At 42.6% G+C, this 21,331-nt stretch overlaps 1 protein-coding gene across 2 annotated transcripts; it reads right to left on the reverse strand.

Annotated features, from left to right (window-relative positions):
- Nucleotides 1-288: 288 nt before the first annotated feature.
- On the reverse strand, nt 289-21,041 carry LOC311256782 (period circadian protein homolog 2-like). Of its 2 annotated transcripts, none has more exons than XM_084352083.1 (22): nt 20,891-21,041; nt 16,827-17,397; nt 14,934-15,026; nt 13,688-13,842; nt 13,273-13,394; nt 12,917-13,118; nt 12,259-12,310; nt 11,603-11,745; nt 11,293-11,371; nt 11,100-11,206; nt 10,711-10,864; nt 10,490-10,598; nt 10,111-10,390; nt 7,174-7,330; nt 6,943-7,079; nt 6,503-6,709; nt 6,128-6,373; nt 4,765-5,954; nt 4,353-4,584; nt 3,941-4,178; nt 3,577-3,727; nt 289-3,140 (listed from the first exon to the last, which is right to left on the reverse strand). In XM_084352083.1, exons 2-22 carry the CDS (start codon nt 17,279-17,281, stop codon nt 2,988-2,990), a joined length of 4,662 nt encoding a protein of 1,553 aa, XP_084208209.1. In that variant the 5' UTR covers nt 17,282-17,397; nt 20,891-21,041; the 3' UTR covers nt 289-2,987. The 2 variants fall into 2 exon arrangements, with proteins under 2 accessions (XP_084208209.1, XP_084208208.1); XM_084352082.1 differs by having other exon boundaries at nt 7,174-7,333.
- Between the last annotated feature and the right edge of the window lie 290 nt (nt 21,042-21,331).

The following is a 21,331-nucleotide window of genomic DNA, read 5'->3' on the forward strand; positions in this document are numbered from 1 at the left end:
AATTCATTGGTCAAAAAAACAACTATAGTGTATCAAATCTAATATCTAAATATCAAATCTATAGTGTGAGTAATTGTTCTTTGCGGCCCCATTTATTCATTTATCTACTCTTCTTACCAATAGCCACAAATTAGCAACCCCTCTGGGAATGGCTTCATTTAATTTATTAAGTTGTGTGTAAGAGTTCATTTATCAGCCCATCATTATTCCTTCCTCTTCCAACCAACAATGTGCAACCTTAAAATGTTGAGCAACGAGCAGAAAAACAAGTCATCTGAGTCACACAGGTTATATTTCTGTCATTTTATTACAACATTGTTTCCATGTCTCAAACACAGCTTACCTACAAAATTGCACAGAACTGTGCTAGTTTAACATACCACAGACGGTGGCAATGAAACAAATTTACAAGACTGTACACAGCATCATGTGCCAGTACCGTGTGTACGCATTTACAGGCAAGGGTGCTTCCAACGACCCACCAGTGTGTAATTCATTTATAAATGGTTTCCCTCCGTAAGAAAGGTAAGGCTTAAACACTACTGCAGCACGATTCCCTGGCTTACTCTCAGCATTCAGACCAGCTCATTTCCACATTTCAGTTTCCAAATGAATAAATAACATTTCTTGCATTCTTAATGGTTTAAACACAGGTGAGTGTTGGAGGCCCCCCTTCAAGATATTTTGCACAGAAAAGAGACAAAAGACCGAGAAATAGACCGTAGTTGCTAAAGGTGGTGACGGGTGACTGCCCCGTGTGCATTCATTCATTCATTCGTTCATTCATAGAGACAGAAGGAGTCCACAAACCTCTGTCAGTCCAGAGACAGACTCTCTGTACAAACCCATCACTCACCAGAATCATTTAAGTATCTGACCACTCTGTCCATTGCGCTATGCCCACATGTGTATACACATGCTATGTTCTGCGTACAGTAACACGACCTGGGATTTATTAGAGGTAGGGTCCGTCCCTAGCGACACTCAAAAACTCTTACTTTCGTCAAGCAAATAAAATAAAATACACAAGAGAATAAAATAGAAAAATAGAACAATAAAAAAAAATCTGACAAGTGAACAAGAAATGAAAAGAATAAAAAGAACCTTTTGAGAACTAAGCCAGTGAGATGCTCTTGGTCCAGTCTGTGTTACATTCACGAGCCCAAGAGTTTCTCTGCTATGGGACCAGAGTTGTTCCCAGTTCACATCCTATTTACCTCGACTGCATGGACCCAGTGTGGATCACAGTTTACTTAATACTTCATGTTAGATGACGAGAGGCTGGCATGGTTTCTAATACATGAATGTTGCCATTTCCTGTGTAACCCACAACACTTAGGCAACATGGTCCCCATATTTGCTACAATTGTAATGCTGTTTACCCACCATCATCATTCCATATATGTTTCAGTGCTGATGTTTGATATCGACCTCTGTTCAGAACATAGTATCACAAAACTCTTTGACCAAAAGCTTTTAAAATACTCAGGGATCTGTACAAATAGATGTGTGAAAATATGAGCAAAGGAAATGTCCCTGAAAGGAGACAATATCATTTTGCATAATGTATGAATGCCTAATATTGCACTGGTTTGTTCTAAAAATGACATTTTGTGGTAGAGCTGCACCATAAGGACAGAAAAGGAATATTAGTTAACAATTTTAGCAATTTTCTGCAATATAAATGGATATATCTCTCTTAAAAAGAAAACAAAACGTCTCATTTAAAGATACAAATTGGATGTGAAAATTAAATGCTAATCCCACAGATATAGTTTGTTTGTGTAACCTCTATCTTTTCAATCTCTGCTTTTTGTGCACCGATTTTCTGATGTTGACTGTTTGACAAAAGAAAAACATTTTCAGCAGCTTCTCAAACCCACTCCTCACAACACTCGGAGGTTAATCTGTGTAACGGATAAGCTAGCTCCAGCTTTTAACTCTCGGAGTCAAGTGACTTTAAACGTCCTGTGGAGTTAATTGTCAATGCATGTACATTTTTCATATATAAGTACTGTCTTTCAGCTGAATGGATTTGGCTTAAGCTTAAAAAAGTCTATTCTAGATACGATATCTTGTAAAAATAAATAGGATACTTGATTCAATGAATATCCTGCACTATGTATCAGATTGTCACTGTTGTGTTTTTTCTGTCGGCTGCTGAGTCAGGATCTACCACTGCTGTATGCCTGGGTATTTAACATACTCATGACATGAGGAGATAAAGACACATCCATGATACTAAAGTGGGAGTCCCTGCCCTTTGACCTGGACTACATCATCCAATAAGCACCACAACTATTCTACATTGTTCCAACTGGGAAAATAAAGGGAGTACTGGGTTTTAAAGGACTTGAATGGGACCATGGAGCAAAACAACACTAACATAATGTCTGGCAGCAGAGGATTGTAACAGTTATACCGGGCTCTTTGTTAATAACATCTTTTAACTCTTTACTGACAATTATTGTGCCACTATATAAATACATATATAATCATATATATTTATAAGATGTCCATCAACTATGACATTTGTCTTTTTAAGAATAATAACTGCTCATGTTGCTGTTAAGCTCTGCCCTGACACAGCAGATGGGATACAAATAAATAGAACTATATGTGGGAGGCCAAAGGTTACCAAACCACACAGGCTGGGTCCAGATCCGTTTAGAGTGTGTGTGTATGTGTTACCTGTCAAACGTACTATATGAAGGTCTTGCATACAGAGACCCTCATAATGCATTGCTGCCCCCTGCGGGGGAGCAACAAGAACTGCAATTCAGCAGCAGTCCTCCTCACAACACACAGAACACATGATGATCACAGGAGTGGCACACATCCTCATATTCACCACAATGGCAACACAGAGTTCTGATGAGTTCATGTTGTGTGTGTTTGTCCCACATCCACATTGTGTGTTTGTGTGTGTATATGTCTCGAGGGTCCATGTCTGGTAGAGCGTATCCCCCTGCTGGCAGTGTGTGTGTTCAGGAGCCAGTGTCTGCTTGAGGCTGAGACTCCTCTGATTGGCTCTGAACGTTCTGACCCTCCTGACGCAGCTCCACTCCCAGCTCACCCATGTCCATGTCTGGCAGGTCCTCCTCGATGGGTGCTGCTGCATCTTCGCAGTACACACACTCCTAAAACATACACAAAGTCAATATTAATTCTAATTACATTTGACCATTTTCCATGCAATAAATATATATTTTAATTAATTGAGTCTGGAGTCTGAAGCTTATCACAAGCAGCACCCAGTTAGCTTAGTTTAGCAGAAGAACTCTGGTTGTGGGGGTGACTTCCTGGAGTCTCTGCTGTTTCCTGGCAACCCCATAATGACATCAAGTCTACAGGAAGTCACAGCCGGAAAAAAGGCCAGCAAATTCTTCTGTTTTTGTACCAATTACACAAGAAAAATATAATAAGGATCTGTATAGGTTGTTGTAAGCAGATTTCTTTTGTTGCCCGTTTTTTTTAACCAATCTCTATGCTAAGCTTAGTTAGCCAGCAGCTGGTTCTAGCTTCTCATTTATCCGACAGACAAGAGATTGGTATTGATCCACTCACTGAACTGACCTTAACATTGATAGCAGCAGGTAGACCTCCCCTCCTCATCCAGGGGTGTTCATCCAGTAGCTCTCGTCGTTGGTCAGAGGAGAAGTGTGGCTGGCTCTTCTGCATCTGTCTCAGCCTCTCCTTGTCTTCCCGCAAAACCTTCTGGATGTCCCTGAGGGTCAAGAAACACACACGGGACAGTTTAGAGGTAAGGCTAATACATACTGGTTTTACTGAAAGTGTGGAAATAAAAAACAATCAGGTAAACAATCACAAATAAATTGGCACAGAAGGTCTCTATAGCAAAAAACAACGCCAACGGATTACATCTAAATGAGTTTTACACTTGGTGTTCTTCATTTTTTTTCCACTGACTGCATCTTACCTGGATGGCATCTGATAAGTCATCATGACCTTGTCGTCAGCATTGGCCATCAGCAGCCAGAGGGGCTCCTGGAGAACATATTTGATGAAATGGTCTCCATCCCCTTGGCTTGAGACCTTGGCCTGTGACTGACCACCTTCAGAGCTTCCTTCGCCTCTCGTCTTGGCTTTGGCCTTGGCCTTGGGGTCATGTTCCAGGGAGTCAACACTGCCGAAGTATTTGCTGGTGTTGCTGCTCCCTATACACAATTTTAGACAGAGAACAGTCAAAAATAGACTCTAACATACATACTGGTTTTGGGAAATGTTGGACCAATCACAAACTAGGAATATCATGAAATAGCATGATGGTACATTCATTTACTCAGAGGTTGAAATAACTTTTGTATTGTCTGGATGTTTCTTCTACTGACCCGCTCTGCTGCCAGAAGCTCCACTAGCTGAAGTACGACAGCCTGAGCCTGATCCTGAGCCTGATCCAGAGCCTGATCCGGAGCCACATCCTGAGCCCATGGAGCCTGAGGTGGCTGATCCGGTGCCAGAGTGGGAGTCCTCCTGCTCCTGCAGCAAGATGTCTAGCAGGTCGCAGGATGAGGAGTTACCGTCGCTGTGAGCCCCGTCTCCTGGAGACTCCTTGCATGACATCTGAAACATAAGGTAGCAAAACATCAGTGATAAACTCACAATTCAGTGAGGCATTGTGAAAGGTAATACATGGAACTGTTTGTGTGGATATGGATGATTGAAGCATTTATAAGACAGACTTCTCATGTTACAAGAAATATCATACTATCTCTCTCCATCACTTGGTTCACTGTCTCTCACCTGTTGGTGGTTTTCACTTTTGACCACGCCTCTGTTCTTCTCCCCTGCAGCTGCCCCTGATGCTGCTGCTGTACCGTTGCCCTGGCCTCCAGCAGGGGGCGCTGTGCTGTCAAGCCGTTCCACTGAGCGCTGTCCCTCCTCCATACTCAGCAGATTGAGCTGAAGGGGCGAGCTGCACCGTGACTCAAACAGTGGTGGTGATGTTGCCGGCTCCCTTGCTCCAGAGGCTGGGGTGGAGGAGCGTGATGCCGCCCCCTCTCGGACAAGGCCTTTGGGGGGCTCTGAGGCTAGGCTGTAAGGGAAGGGCTGAGATGGATATGGGGCTGCGGCCACAAACTGAGTCTGCACTGAGAAAGAAGGCTGGGCAGCAAAGGGCTGCTGGGCAGTGTAGGCAGTTTGAGGGGCCTGGAAAGGCTGCTGGTTGGTATAGGGGGCCTGAGTGGCCTGGAAGGGCTGCTGGGTGGTAAAGGGGGTCTGAGGGGCCTGGAAGGGCTGCTGGGTGGTATAGGGGGCCTGAGGGGCCTGGAAGGGCTGCTGGGTAGTGTAGGGGGTCTGAGCTGTTTGGAATGGCTGCTGGGGGGCAAAGGCAGTCTGCACAGGAAACGGCTGTTGGCTGGTGAAAGGGGGTTGTGTTTGTATGGTGTAGGCTGGCTGCGGGGGCTGAAAGGGCTGCTGAGTAGAGTATGCAGGTTGTGTCTGTGTCTGCTCAGGGAAAAATGTTGGTCTTGGGGCAGCTCCAAGCTGCCCAATCTGACCTAACTGTCCTACTTGGGAGAATAGGTAATTGGGTAGCACCAGGGCCACCACAGGTGTAACAATGGGTGCAGGATATGGAGTGGCAGTAGGTGGGGCTTGGGTGCTCTGCCCATCTCCAAAGCCTGTAGAAAGGGAGGGGTCAGGGAGGGGGGCCTGAGCTGAGGCAGCAGGTGCTGGGGGGTACAGCGGGTAGGCAGGCACCATGGCTGGATAGGAGACGTTAAAAGCTGATTGAGATGCTTCTGATGGCGACCACGAAGTTTGGTTGAGACCCTGAAGAGGGGGCCGGGGTTTGCGGTTTGACACAGCGCTGTCTGACGACTCCGGATGCTTCATCCGTGGCTTCTTGGACTTCCTGTTGCGGATGCCCTTCTTGGCAGTAGTCTCGGGCCTGGTGGTGCCTTGTTTGGCTGCACCTCGTGGTCCAGACGATCCTGAGACGACACATGGAGGAGTCAGAGGATTATTTTTCAACCTCTCAAACTTGGCTCACTGATATCATGTACACAAAGACTTATATCAAATTAATAGTCATAAATAAAAGAAAAAGCAAATGAATTACAAAAAACATTTTCGTCTCATGTGGTGAATATTAAACACTGTGTACCTTCAGCATTGGCTGGCCCTCTCTGCTTGTGCAGATATGTCGAACAATCCTTCTGGAAGGTCCTGGCATTGAGGAGGTCTCGGCAGCGGGTGAGGAAGGCCTGCTCTTCTTTCTGGGTGTGTGCAGCCAGCACTTGTTTGGTCAGTCCCAGACGCTTGTATGCCTCCTTCTCCTGGCTGGGTGGAGACACCACGTTGACAGGCAGAGCCGGGGGTGCTGGGCTCTCTGCCACATCCTCAATAATCTCTGTCAAAGGAGTCAGAGCCATAACCATTAGTCAAACAGAACTAAATATCTAACAGTCTGATGTAACACACCACTACATGAACGAGTGTTCAACATCACTTCCATTATACAATGGACAACAACACTCACCAGACTCTGGCTGCGGCTTCTTGTCTCCGACATGGACGATGGTGCTGCTGTAGCTGCACTGTGAGGTGATGGACACCACACTCTCAGCTTTGCTGGGCAGAGTGAGGGGTGCCAGGGGGCCTCCGACCACAGCAGCTGCTCCAGATGGAGGCTTCTTTGGTGCTTTCATGTTTGAAAGGCCTGGCTGGGCTTCTAGCATCAAAGGGTCTGGATTGGGAGCGAGAGAAAAGCCCTGTTAGCTCCAGCTACAGATGATTACAGTCTAATTCCTAATAGTAAGGCAGCTCAACCCAAGTGAAGGCAGGCAATAATTACTATGACAATGAACAATGTAAAGGGTGATTCTAGGCAAAAGTTTGATTAAGTATCAAGAGTGTATCTACAATTTCACATGGTGTGTGACATGTGTATGTATGCACAGATGTATGATGTGTACATGCCTGGGTTTCCATCTGGAGGCACTTGCACGCCATCCTCTGAGGCCTTCTTGTCATCATCTGAGTTGGAGGATGTGGTGTTGGAGGAGAATTGGTACTTCCTCTTCACTGTAATGGGAATGTTACAACTCTCCAGGTACCTGAGAAAAACAAATCGATGTAATAAGAAAGTGCCGGCTATACACATGTAATCTTTTAACCAAATCATTCATCAACACAAACACCACCCCTTACCTGATGACACTGTCGAGGCAGCTGATCTGCTGGTAGGAGTGGACAGTCTGGTCTTTGCAGGGGAAGTCCTCCATGCTGGCTGCAGCACTGTCTCTGACCTGCAGGGGGGGCGCCAAGTCCTTCAGCCGCACCGCTGGACTCTTCTGAGCTCCCACTGCTGCTGGGGACAAAGGGATCAGAAAAGGATTAATATTCTCTTCAAATTTATAGGGTACCCATTTTTTTTTTTTCAGAATTTTTGATCTTGACGTTAAGTCCTTTATTCCTTGAGGAGAATGTGCATCAATGTGATTGCCACTTTAGAGTTGTAGCTCACATGTTCACCAAAGTAGTTCAGTTGGTAGGGCGTGCGCCCTGTGTATAGAGGTTGTGTCCTCGCCATAGCACGGCTCAGATCTGACCTGTCAACCTCTCTCTTTCCATTTCCTGACATCTGTCTGAGCTGTCCTGTCCAATCAAGCCATGAAAAAGGCCAAAAAAAACAGCTAATGACATCACAGCACAAAACACACACATTAAGTTTTATAGCTGAGTGCTATAATTTACGACATTACACTGAAATGATGGCTTGCAGCAACAGAGAAAACAGCAAAGATTAGATAAATAGCTAATAGTTTTCACTGTAACTGCGTGTTTGCGTTTTTGCAATGACAGGCTATATACAGGAATCCTGAAGTTTAATCTAATACCTTTTAAGACCTTTTTTAAGACCCTTTCTGTACATTTTAAGATCTCAGCCACTTCGAGTTCTAACAGGTTACATCAGTGACACACTTTAACTAACATTTACTATACATTGATTGTAAGATAGCACAACCAAACAGGTTTAGTTTGTGGTAGCTCCTTATTACTACAACATAATTCAAATAGACAGGGTGGGAACAAAGCACAAGAGAATGAACTAACCCAATGTGACTAACCCAATGCAAGGTTTATTCGAAAGAAACCATTAGAAATCAGTGTTTGGCCAATAAACAAATCAATTGACAAAACTAAAAATTAAATATATTAAACTTTGGTGAGCTTCATGAGGGTCATGCCATGTAGGAACTCCCTCACAAACACCCAGTGGTATGTATTTATTTTGTTGTCACGTCTGTTGTTATCCAATTGTTATTAATATGATGCTCATCATATTGTTTTATGCACTGTTTGTGTATTTTGTAAAGCAATAATAAAGTTGTTGGGAAAAAAAACAAAAAAAAAACAATACCCAGTGGTGGAAGAAGTATTCAAATCTTTTACTCAAGTCAAAGTAGCAATGAAACAATGTAAAGGTACTCCACAACAGGTAAAAGTCCTGCATTCAAAATCCTACTTAAAGGATAAGTACCGTTTTTTACAACCTGGACCTTATTTCTGGCAAAATATATGGTCATTTACTCACCCAGATAACTTTGGTGTCATTCGGCGTCGTTCGGACGAAATTAGATCCAGTGTAGCGGCGATATATCCATATAATGGGAGAGACGGGGCAGCGACACACAGCCTCTATATAACGCATTATCTGCCACGAAACTAGTTCATTTCATCAATATTTTGTTATGAAATGCTAGCGCTATTAGCCTCTGAGTCCGGGCTCGTCTATTGTCAACATCCGGGGTCTGTAGGCTGATCTACTACCTCTGACCTGGAAGATGTTGTCTCTGAGCTGCGCGCGCACCCGCGACAGCGCGCCTTGTTTACCTGTAGCTGCTACTGCTAGTTTGACCCCGGATGTTGATAACGGACGAGCCCGGACTCAGAGGCTAATAGCGCTAGCATTTCATAACAAAATATTAGTGAAATGAACTAGTTTCGTGGCAGATAATGCGTTATATAGAGGCTGTGTGTTGCTGCCCCGTCTCTCCCATTATATGGATATATCGCCGCTACACTGGATCTAATTTCGTCCGAACGACGCCGAATGACACCAAAGTTATCTGGGTGAGTAAATGACCATATCTTTTGCTAGAAAAAAGGTCCAGGTTGTAAAAAACGGTACTTATCCTTTAAGTAAAAGTACAGTATTATCAGCTAAAACTTGGCCTGTAGAAAGTTGGCCCTGTGACTCATATATAATTAGATATTATTATTAGACTATTAATACTGCATCAATTCTGTTGTCGCTAAAAGTAATTACTTTATGCACTATTAGGTTGTTCAATCCAGTGGTTCCCAACCTAGGGGTCGGGCCCCTCCAAAGGTTCACAAGATAAATCTGAGAGCTGCTGCTGAGAGCTGATTATTAATGGGGTAGAAAATAAGAAAGAAGGTTCTGCCACACGAATTTGTATTATTTTTCTGGGACTTTAGTCTAATCTTGGCTTGTTTGAGAAACATTTCAGAATTTTAACACTCAGAACCTCAGATATTTATTTAAATTAAACCATATGAGGAGTTAAGAGGGGAAATGTCTGGCAACAACTCATGGTCATGCAATGATTAAATTCAGGCAAACTTTACCTATTTGGATAAATATACATATTGAAAACAAGCTATAAAATGTTATTCCTTGGAAACGGCATTTCAGACTTTTTAAGGGCCTTAATTTTCGCTTAATTGATTTATCTACTTTTAATACTTTTTAAGGGGTCCGCAGACACCCTAAATGAGGCTCAGTTTCAAAGAAAAGGGAATTTTGTGACAAATGTATGCATATTACTTGTGAAAATATGTGCAAATTGCCGATTAGGGGTATATTTCACCCTTTGAGGGTGATTTGAGAATTACAAGGCTTCTTTTCGTCCCATTTTGGCAGGTTAAGCGACAGCAAAATAGTGTGATCATTTGCACTGACAGGTGTGTATCTGTGTTTCCAATCTTTTTGTTCAGCTTGTGTTTGTTTTTAGATAGAGGTTTAGAGTCTCATCCCGTTAGCCATGCGTACAATAAATATGTTCCCTGTCAAGGCAACCATAAAATGTTATCTGTTTGGTGATATTAAACTGAACTCACTGTCAGTGGTCTTTCTCTGCTCAGGCTTGGATGGTGATGGTGAGGGCGAAGGCGAAGGGGAGCGCAGGCCAACCTGGGAGTCCTGGTTCTTCAGCATGTGAACCCCTTTACAAATCTCCTGGAACGTCCTTGGAGGTTTGGCCTTGCCCGTCTCCTCCGCTGTCTTCCCTGTTGTGACGTTACCATTGCTCTCGCTGGATGAGCTGATGCTCACCAGTTGCTCATGGGAACCATTGCTGCCATGGCTACCGTAACCACTGGAGCCCATGTTGTGGATTGGCTGGAAAGAGAAAAGGTTGTTACAGACACAAAATTAAAATGTGTGTTTATTTTAGCATGAAGGGGCATCAAGTGTGTGTGTGTGTTTGTGTGTACATACTTGGAGTAGCAGCCTGTGAATCTGTTCACTAATTTCCTGGATGTCTGAATCCATGATCTTCCCTCCATGGAAAGCTGGTGCTGCAAAAACATCTTCATTCACAGGACCCCTGAAAAAACACACATGCCACTGTCATCTAGCATGTCTCCTCAAATAAATTCCAACATATCTCCACTGACAGCAAAAATCCTTGACTAAAGCAATAGATTAGGTATACTCACATGCGGACTTTGTGCCTGCCGATGACAAAGGAGACCTTGCGGCTCCAGGGGTTGACAAAGCTGGACCAGCTGGTGTCGATGGTGATGAACTCGCCATTTTTCGCACAGAAACGGATCGAGGAGTGATCAAACGGCTGCCCTGCATACTGCAGAACTGTTGGCAACAGAGGGTAGAGTGTGTGTGAGAGACAGCTGAGCAACATCAAAGCTTTAATGCACCAGTCACACTGAGTTCTTAAGAAAACGTGATACACAGAACACAACCAGGCTCTTCAAAGCATCTTAAACTGCTAAGTAATGAGTGGCTACTTGTATTAACTGTTGATGCTAAATAACTTTTGCACGGATACTATGCTGATCAGAGAATCAAGTCATGAAAGGCTTCATACTCTTGCGATGCACTGCCAGCATCAAGGGTCGGTCACTTGGGTGCAGATTGAGTAGCACAGGGGTCCCGATCAGGTCCTGAGGGAGGTAACCCAGCAGAGGAACAGCCCTGATGGAGAAACAACAACATCAACAATGTGTTAACGACAGATAAAAAACAAATCCTGCAGTGCTTCCGCTTCGACATGTCCTCACCTCTCATCCACATCCTGGAACACACAGTTGGGTGTGTGTGTGGTGGTGAAGATACGCTTGTCAGGAGGAATTCTGGGTGCTATGGAGAGAGAAGAAAAAAATATGATTTGGGTTGGTCAGGCATAAAAAGTAAATAGTGATCATTAAACATGCATAGTATCATGCTTTTAGCCAACTGCTTTATTTAATGTTTGTACAACTTAAATACACCCAGAGAGTGTGTGTGTGTTTTATGATTAAGTGTGGCAATGTAGTAAAATGAACAGTACTAATGTCAGTGAAAGCATGTGGAGAAGGCGGCAGGCCTCACCTTCGTATCCAGAGTGCACCCTCTCAGCCAGCAGGAGGCAGCAGAACTGTTCCTCAGCCAGCTCTGCATCCTGGACTTTCATCAGGTATGGAGTCATACGGAAAGGAAAGTACTGGAGTTCCCCGCCACGCTCCTTACTACCACTGCGACACACACATAATCATACACATGCACCATTAAAATGCTGTTTCACAGTATAAGAGTTTAACTTTAAGAGGCTTACAAAAAAATGCCTGAATTTGTGTGCATGATATTTAGTTTATAAACAATTAAGCTCCTCATATTTTTAAAAATTGGATTAATTACATAACTGGATATTTTGTACGTCATCGTACACTGCGGCAAAGAAGTAAACTAACTGGTATTGAATTTTAATGGTCTGACACTCCTCTAACTCCTCTAACTCCTCTAAGCTGTAACTGCTTTTGATTGCTCATATGTTCTAATGTAGTTATTACGTAATTAAAGCTCGTAGACTGATCAAATATCATAAACTGTAGCTATAACTCTCTATCTGGCCACTAGATGGAGAAACAGTTGAGAAGCTCATAGCTGCCAACTTCCTCTCTCCTCTCAGACACCAACCCTGTGCTGACTCAGAGCTTGTTTGAGCAGGAAACTATGGATCAGAGAAGCCACCAGCCACTGTCACTCACCTAATGCGGCAAAAGAAGGATTTCTCCTGCATGCACTCCGTGGGAGATGACTCTGAATAAGAGACAGGGAGAAGGCGGGATGAATATATCACCAAATGCATCAGATTAACTTCTTCCAAACAGCACATCTGTTGGTCACCCATATTCAAAACACTGCTGACAGGACCTGAGAAGTCTGTCTCTTAGACAACAAAATAACTAAAGCCTAAAAAAAAAAGTAGGATTTATTGCAGTATGTTGCATTATGATTTACGGAGGTTGTTCAAAAATAATCCAATTGCACCCCCGTGCACCTACATGTGATTATATCTTCAATAAATATGTGGCAGGTGTGTGAGTGGGCGTGCATGTTAATGTGTGATTGAGCATGTTAATGAAATATGTGCTATGTGTGTATAAGCATGTGTGTGCGTGGGTGGGTCATGTGAGGGAAATTAAATTAGGTTGTTGGTGTCGTGTTTCATGTGGGTTTTCCATGTGCTCTTGGTGGGTGACAGAAATCTAGCCCCCATGTGCAATATGTCCAATCACATGTTGGCCCAGTTTAAAATGAGTATCTGTTCATTTACATTTTTTGAAAACATTGGATGAGGTTCATACACAGTTGTATCCAAGAGATATTTTTACATTTAGGTACGAGTTAGGGGACAGTTGGTACCTGCTCCAGTGCACATGCTCCATGAGGGCAGGCGGTAGGGCGTGGTAAAGCTGTAGAACACGCTGACATCCTGAGGTGTCAAGAACTCCACAAACTTGGCATTGTTAAACACCTCCCGCTTGCAGTTCAAGATCGATGCCGCCTGGTCTGAGATGTAAACAATCTTCCCTGTGACGAGGGACACGGCTACAGCAAATATATCCTGCAGGTAAAGTTAAAATCAGTCAGTCAGGTATCAATTTTTTAAAAGAACTTCAAAATACTGAACATGTATCCTCTTTTACGCAACTGCAGTTGTGTGATAGACTTTTTAGAGGTTCCTTATTTATTGTGAGGTGAAGATCAGAGTAACTTACGGTGTTTTTAAGGGTGTATTCAGAGGTGATGCTGTTGATTTCCTCAATAGTGTATGAGGATACATCGAACCCTGGTGGCTGACTGTCATTAATCATCAGCATTTGGTAGTATTCCTCATTGGCTGCAGAACAAGAGAAGGTGGATCAGTGCACACATCACTTCACACAAAATACACAGTCAGCGAAGAAGACACTTCTAAGAATCATGTTTTATCACATATCTTTAAGAGATACTTTTGGTAATCACTTTTAATGTAATGTCACAAACTCAAAACTTGAGAATATTTTGAGTCCAAGATCACCCAAGAAAAATGTTTATTTCAATATGACAGCCGTCAACAGCACTAACGTACGATAAACAACAATGTGAATAAATATTTGAAGATGCGTGAGTGCTTAAAGAAGCAAGTCTTACCTTTCACCTGCTTCACACATCGCAGTGCATATTTGAGCGTGTTGAGGGTGCTGCTCTTGCCCTTGCTCCTCTTTTCCGACGGCAAGTGCATTTTCAGCTCCTTTAGGGTCTTGAAGAGCTCCTTCTGTGTCTTAGCTTTGGCTGACTGTTCACTGCTGCAGAGCGTACATGAGACAGATACACGTGCATCAAAAAATGACAAGGTCTCACCAGCACTGTCACAATCTGGGAAGTACAGCTTTCTGGCATGCAGAGCAGAAAAAGGAGGGGGGGTGTCACCAGTGTATAAGGGGATGGGGTATGAGGGGATTGATTTGCAGTGGGTGATTCACCTGACTTTTCAGAACGTTCTACTGTTGCATGCTCCTAAAATCTTCCATCGCTAAACATTTTACATCTAAGGAGGAATAAATTAGTGATCTACTTTCTTGGATTATTTCCTGTCAAAGTGTATTAAATGATTAAGGGTTGCATCTTGATTCAAACCAAATTATGAAAGGCAAGAGGTCAGATCATGTAGAAAAGCAAAAAAGTCGTTTCATATGACAAAATGACTTGAGAGGAATTTTGACAGTGCAGACCAATAAAGAATGTCATTATATTACATTCAAATGAGTCAATTTAAGGAACAACTGCAATGAGGAAATCAAACATGGACAACATTAAAGAAATTCAAGCAACTATTCAAAAACTAGAATGGCACTCAGTAGAGTGCATACCTCTGCTAAGGCATTATTCACCGATTCACAATTCGACTCATCCTCCATTCAAGTTTGGAAATCTGTTCAGTAGTTTTTGTGTAATCCAGCTGACAAACCTACCAACCAACTAACAGACACAGGTGAAAACAAAATAGAGTTTCGGGTTTCTATGGTGAGCACTGGGGCAGACCAGAATATTTAATTTCTTAATTTTTATTGACAAGAAGTTTTTGGATAAAATAAAGGGGGTAGGACTCCCTTCTTCCTACTCCTTTTCGAACATGAATTACTTTTTTATGTGAGTTTGCTTTAACAATTATAGGTTATTACCTCCACCAAAGAGATTTTGTTTTTACCCATGTCTCTTGGTTGGTTTGTCCGCAGGATTACACAAACGTATTTAGGTGGCTTGTATCAATGAGCGAGTACAAAGTGGTGCAATTGTGCAATTCTACTTCTTGTTTTGTTTTTTATTACTTTTCTGACTGTTTTACTTACAGACATGTTGGAAATAGAATCTAATCTGATGCAGGATATTTACTAACCTGCAACCACTGGTTGAAGGGTTGTCCTGCTCGGAGCTGACCAGACTGAAGGCGTTGGAGCTGCTTGGCGGCGAGGGGCTGTGAGAGTTTGAGCTGTAACCGTAAACAAGATGTCATGTCATTGAAGGTGTACAGAAAGAGCACAAAACAGAGCAAGTGACAGAACAGTTAGAGCACTAAAACAAAAGGTAAGACTAAACATGTTAAGTGAGTCAAGGACTCTGTGTTAAAGAGCGTGCTCAAAATGCCACAAACATACCATCTGTGTACCCTGTATGCATAAAAATGTGCAGATATGGACCGTAGCTAACACAGAGCAAACAGTGGCACAGTTCAAGGGCCAGGTAGTGCACCACCGAAGAGGATAATCTCCTCTATTATTGTTGTTTAAACATAGCCTTAAGATTGTATTGGTGCACTCATGAGAGTAACAGACATAAAATTCATAATGCAGTGAGGCAGCAAAGAAGGACACTTTAAAGTCATCAAAACAAAAACAGCCTTTGTAAAAGAAGATGAGAGGAAAGAGTTAAGGGAAGCAGAATACAATCGTCACATCGTATTAGTTGAATTTGTTAAGTCTGACAATATCTAAATATGACTATTGTAGTAGTTAAAGGCATTACAAGAATAACAAGCTAGATTATAACTCACAAGTTTTAACCCCCTGAGCAAAACTCTAAAAATAACCACCGAGCCCAAAGCAAGACACCTGTATGTGTGTTAGACAAATGAGAGAGCTCAGGAGAACCAATTTTACATTTTTGCATTTAATATGATTGAACACGTTTCTCTGCTTGTGAACACACTCATAACTGTTTTTATGGTTGACACAGTTGTGACACAATTTTCTTTATTTGTTGTCCTAACCTTGGACACATAAAAGTAGGCTAAGCATTTCCTAATATCAGCTGATATATCATAATTAGATTTTAAAACTGAAATAACAGCATTGGCCTTTAAAATCCTGTCTATTTTTTAATAACTTCTCGACACACTGTGTGCTACAACATTAGCAAGACATTATGTGGTCACTACATTTCAATAAAGCAGCACAAAGAGCTTGAAACACAAGATGTTGTGGGCCACTAGCTTCAGTTTGATGGCTGCAAAATTAAAATGGGTGCCAAGTGTTTCGAGTTCCTCAGGTGTGTGTTGAGGCCCTGATCTCATTCTGTCAGCACATTCCTGTGCGAAACATCATCAGTCATTGACAAAGTAATACACTGGCTCAGTGTTGTACAGCAGGGTCTACACAGGATGACTGCTATGTTTGTGTAGCATTTCAAGCATGAGTACAAAGAAATATGGAAGCATACCTACAATCTGATACAATCCCCATACAATGCTTTATCCTCGCCTTTGTGTTGAACTCTAGAGCCTGACGTTAGTGATGGCGTTATGCTGGACTGCATGTTTACAAATGCATCCATTATTTTCTCCACCTCATGGATGTAATGGAGGTGGAGAGCTTGGTTATGTAACAGCTGACCTCCAGTAGGTGTGCTGTTTTCTTCAGACAAGATGAAAATGGCAGTTGGATAGATGTAGAGAGGGCTATTATTTAAAGCCTGGATTATTGTATATTGTTCATGAACAAAACACAGGGCCAAGCTATTTAGAATTACTGAAACCAACATAGACCATCAATGAAACAGTCCTTGTCATTTTGTAGCCTCTCTTAAAATTAGAAAATAAAATATCCACTTCTGTCTCAGACAGTCGCTGCTACACTCCTCCAGCGACTCAGACTAACAGTGACTCATACAGGAGAAAATGGCCCTCATATTACATTTAATGAACCTTACTTCCGTGACCTAGATGGTCTGCTCCCCCACGGTGGTGGGAAGAAACTTTATTAAATACGACTCAGTGCATTTGATGTGGCCTCACCTCTTGTTGCTCCCTGAAGACTCCATAAGAGCGGAATCCTTGCCATTGCCATTGGAGCTGCCCACAGATTCATTGCCGTGGGACTCATTGCCATGAGACTCATTACCATGGGATTCTGTCCCACTCCCACTTGAGCCGCTGCCACCCATCTCTACATCTTCGTGTAAGGGTGGGCGCGGCCGCTTCCTGTCGTCGTGCAGGGAGCCCGGCGAGGCCGGGTGCTCATGGCTGCTGACGCTCCCCTCGGAGGCCAATCCTAGCTCGGGTTCCAGTTCGACCCCGCTCCGCCCGCCACAACCCTCGTCGTAACTGCTGGCCATGCGGTGACGTTGGCTAATGGAGCCACAGGGAGAGTGCTCCTCTTCCTCCATCTGGAAACCGACCCTTTCACGGTTCCGTTCACAACCTTCCAGGGTTGAGTACAGGTAGTTGTTTGGATCACTGCCCTCAGACATGGGAAGGCCGAAAGAGTTAAAGGTGGGGCATTAAGTTATCTTCCACATAGCAATGCCATGAAGTGCATGGCACCGGGATGTAAATGGGGTTGATGCCTCAGCAGTGGGGATGCAGTCTGAAGGAGGAAAATAAAACACAGCTGAAATTACTAAAAAAAAATCCCTCTATAATAAAGTGCACTTCTATAGATAGCACATCAATGGTAAAAAAAAAAAAAGCGGTCCTAAAAAAGAAGCAAAATCAATGGAGATCAAGAGCAACCATCCATCAAACGTACAGCACCACACTTTGATCTGATCAGCCAGTGTAGCTTTGAATCTCAGCTTTTATAAAAGTCAATGATAAACAAAAGGGCACAGCCTCACAGGTAAAGTGATCCTGTTGATGTACTCACACTCACACACACACACACACACACACACACACACAAGAATACACAAACACCAAGGGCTGCGGCCATCCATCCTTTAAATGGTCTGCACAGTAAATAGGACACCGTTTGCCCTTTCAGAGTGGACTTCAGCCGCAGACCAGTGTGATCCAGTTCAATTTTTCAAAAGAGCTTTTTCACATGAAAGGTGAGTCTGCTCAGATGAAAGCGCAGCGTTGAGGACATGTCACAAACAAAAACCCTCACCTCGCACAAACTTTCAGGACTAATATGGATGCCGACAAGACAAAATGATTTGAAATCATTTTTACTATTCAAATTGTTCAAAAGCAGGGCTGCAACTAAAGTAACTGCATTTTCTCGATAAATTGTTCGGTTTATAAAATGTCAGAAAATGGAAAAACAATTAAAAACTCCATCTCTGAGGAGAGATGACAAATAACAGCATTGTTAATGATGCCATGGATACAGATCCCACACAAACAGCTGATAAACAGTTGAGCTGATGCACTGTCCATTCTCATTTAAGTCTAAATCAAACAATTGCGATTTTATGTAACACAGTGATGTGCCCCTGAATCCACCAATGACATAAAACGATGCATAGTCAGACAAGTCTCAATCACCTTGTATCATAAAAACATATTCAGTAATTACATCGGTCACCCCAGACAACCTCTGCCAACTCTATGATAAGAACACAAGCACCCACATTGGAAATTAAAAGGTTTTATTTCATTTGGTTGTGGCACACCACAACAAAACAGGACTATTAACAAGCAGTCAGGGGTGTAGAATATTATTTGCTCTCTGAATGAAATGTCAGAAAATACAAAAGCAGCAGATCTGATCAGCTCTGCCATCTCCTCCTCCAGAGTAGCAGGAGTTTGGGCTAAAACTGTCTCTAAAAATCGTAATAGGAAATGCTGGCAACAGGCACTGAAGCCAAATCCAAAATGTTTCACTGTTTTTTCTGCTTTCCAAGATCAGGTTGCAGCTATTTATATAAGAATGCAATTTCAGCAGCTTGTCTATGCTATTCTTCACTCTTTACATAAGCAGCAGTTTTACATAACGTCTCAAAGTTTTAGAGAAGGTTTTAATTTTTAAATATCTACAGAATCCTTGCAGACTTTCCAACCACCCACACAACCACTGCCACCTTAGGAAATGACCCAGTCCCGAGTATAACTGAGGCAGGCCAAGCTGCAGAGGGGACTTTCCATTGGCTGCTGCAATTGACCAATCAGGAGACAGCAAGGAGTGTAAACAGGTTAGAAGACAGTATTAGGGTAGACCAGGTTATAATCATGTCACTAATAACAAAGGCTCATTAAATCAAGAATAGCATGTTATTGTTGTTAAAAATGTATCAGGCAGGCAGTTATTTAGTAATACAAAAACTCTAGTAATACAAAACAAATATTTCAATAAGCAACTGTACAACCTATATACATTTGATCATTTTTAAACCCTCTCAAACTTAAAAAAAACCATGCAACATACATAGGACCTTACCGGACACCCTTTCCTTTATGTCAGTCACTCATAGACCAAGATTATACACGCTCTGAATTATAACTTTCTTCCAAGATCTTGAAAACTCTCTTAGATCCGCACAGATAAACATGTCACTCTCAAAACAAAGCAAGAGAATGACATAATGTCACTGAACTCCCTCTGCCTCCAGCTAGAGTGCTGATACACCCAGCACACTAGCACAGATCTCACTCTTGCATTATACAACGCTGCTCCAGTCACATGGATTTGGCTAAAGCGCAGCACAAAGCGGTGGTGGCCCTGTTTCATAAAACCACATGCATACACTTGTAACCAACTCCTGAATGAAAGCTGAGCCACAAATTACATGAGCAGTGTTTGAGAAAGAATAGTAAATATATACAAAACAGGGAGGATAGAAACTGTTGCTAATCATTTATATAATCCACTTCATCACAGGGCAAAACATGAAGGCCACTAGTGTTGATTAAAGAGGATAGGATAACTACAAAAGGTAACATTTACTGAAGTTAGTATTTAATATTTTCATGTTCAGGTCTACTCAAGTAATTCATGTCACAAAACCTGCCACTACATTTCATATATATTCTACGTTCTTACATTTAACATACAAATCTTGACAAGAGTAATGAAATACAGGGAAACTAATCATAACAATATCTAATAGAATGGCATCTCATCTGTTGTTAGAGTAGTGTGACACAAATAACTTTCTTTATTCCTGCCACACTGTTACCAAGAGTTAATCACTGGGTTACAGGAAAGCTCCCCAGCTCTGTGTGTGTGCTCTTATAAAGGCCACACATTTGCCATAATTAGGAGTCAGAATCAGATCAAGGTCTGCTGTGGTTATCTAATAAAGGTCGAGCATCTATGTCCAGCTCATACTGAACGTAACAACATTGTAATGTGCTCATTAAGTCGACCTAGTATTCACAGGTAACGTTCCAGTATAGTAGGTGCAAACAGGTATACCTGTGTTTGTGTAGACTAGGCCTCAAAGAGGACCCTGACAATGAACAGACAGAAATAAACCAACTAGTCTAGTTGTTTTCTTTAACAAAATAACGTCTGCTCGATAACATTTGCCATTTATTTACGAAACGCAGTGACATAAAAGCATTTTCTCAGATAATATGTGTCAAAAATGAGGCAACGCAATAATGCCAGTGTTTTCTGAGTTTCAACACAATTTGACAACTGACTAACAGCTCATTTTAAACGTCAAATATTATATAATTATCCCTATTATATTACATACATAGAAAAACTTTCAAAAGATTGAGGTTAAATTAAGTTAAATACGATAAAAAACACTTCTGTACGGGGAAAGGACCTCCCTTCCCCCATCTAACTCCCATTGACCTGCTATTCAAAATCCACACACACGTTGACCTGCAATCCAGTGCACGGTACACTGACACAGTTATGTAAAAGTCACTATATCATTCAAAACCCGCTACAAAACAACTGCCACTCGGCCGCTGAGGGTCCGTTTCACAGAAATAGACACTTTTCTGACCCTACGAGTGAAAATAAAACCTCAAACAGGTATTTTTTTGCTAATAAAAGTACAGTAAGTAGAGCAAGTAGAATTGACGCGCATGCGCACATCGGTCTTCGTTATGCAACTTATTTTTTTTAGCCCGGTTATATATTCTTACTTAACTATAAAGTGCGAATTGAGGAAACTCACCTGAGCCGCCGAAGCAAAAATCGCCTTCCCGGTCGTCCTTGGTGTCGAGCAAAAGCAAAGCGGTGAATAAAACATTCAGTGAAATCGCCCAGTATTCCTCAATGAGGGAGAGACGGCACACAGACGGGTTGACACAGTAGTGGACGGTTCCTCCCCGGCTCTCTCCGGCACCGGCCAACCAGCGAATCAGCGAGCTCGGCGCGCGACCTCAATTCAGACTCCGCCCTTAGCGTTTCCGAATTGGCTGGAAACTATGGGTTTCCATGGAGAACGTGACGGAATTGCAACAGTGCGATATCATTGGTCCAGAGGGCTGTCCGTCGTTTTATATAAACAAGTCATCCTCTGCACGTGGAATCCCATGTTGTGTGCATAGTGCGGCGTGAGGCCGGGGCCGGTTGCGATTACGCGGCAGCGCAAACTATCAAATGCTGAAATTAC

Source organism: Pagrus pagrus, assembly GCF_965226575.1.
Source record: "Pagrus pagrus genome assembly, chromosome: 4".
Lineage (NCBI taxonomy): Eukaryota > Metazoa > Chordata > Actinopteri > Spariformes > Sparidae > Pagrus > Pagrus pagrus.

Bases quoted from the DNA above. Each gene is read 5' to 3' on its own strand.
- LOC311256782 (XM_084352082.1), bottom strand. From the start codon at position 17,281: ATGTCTGAGGGCAGTGATCCAAACAACTACCTGTACTCAACCCTGGAA. The intron at 13,843-14,933 runs GTTAGTAAATAT...TACGCTCTGCAG, and splicing joins CCTTCAACCAGTGGTTGCAG to CAGTGAACAGTCAGCCAAAG. The intron at 3,728-3,940 runs GTAAGATGCAGT...CTTGACCCTCAG, and splicing joins ACTTATCAGATGCCATCCAG to GGACATCCAGAAGGTTTTGC.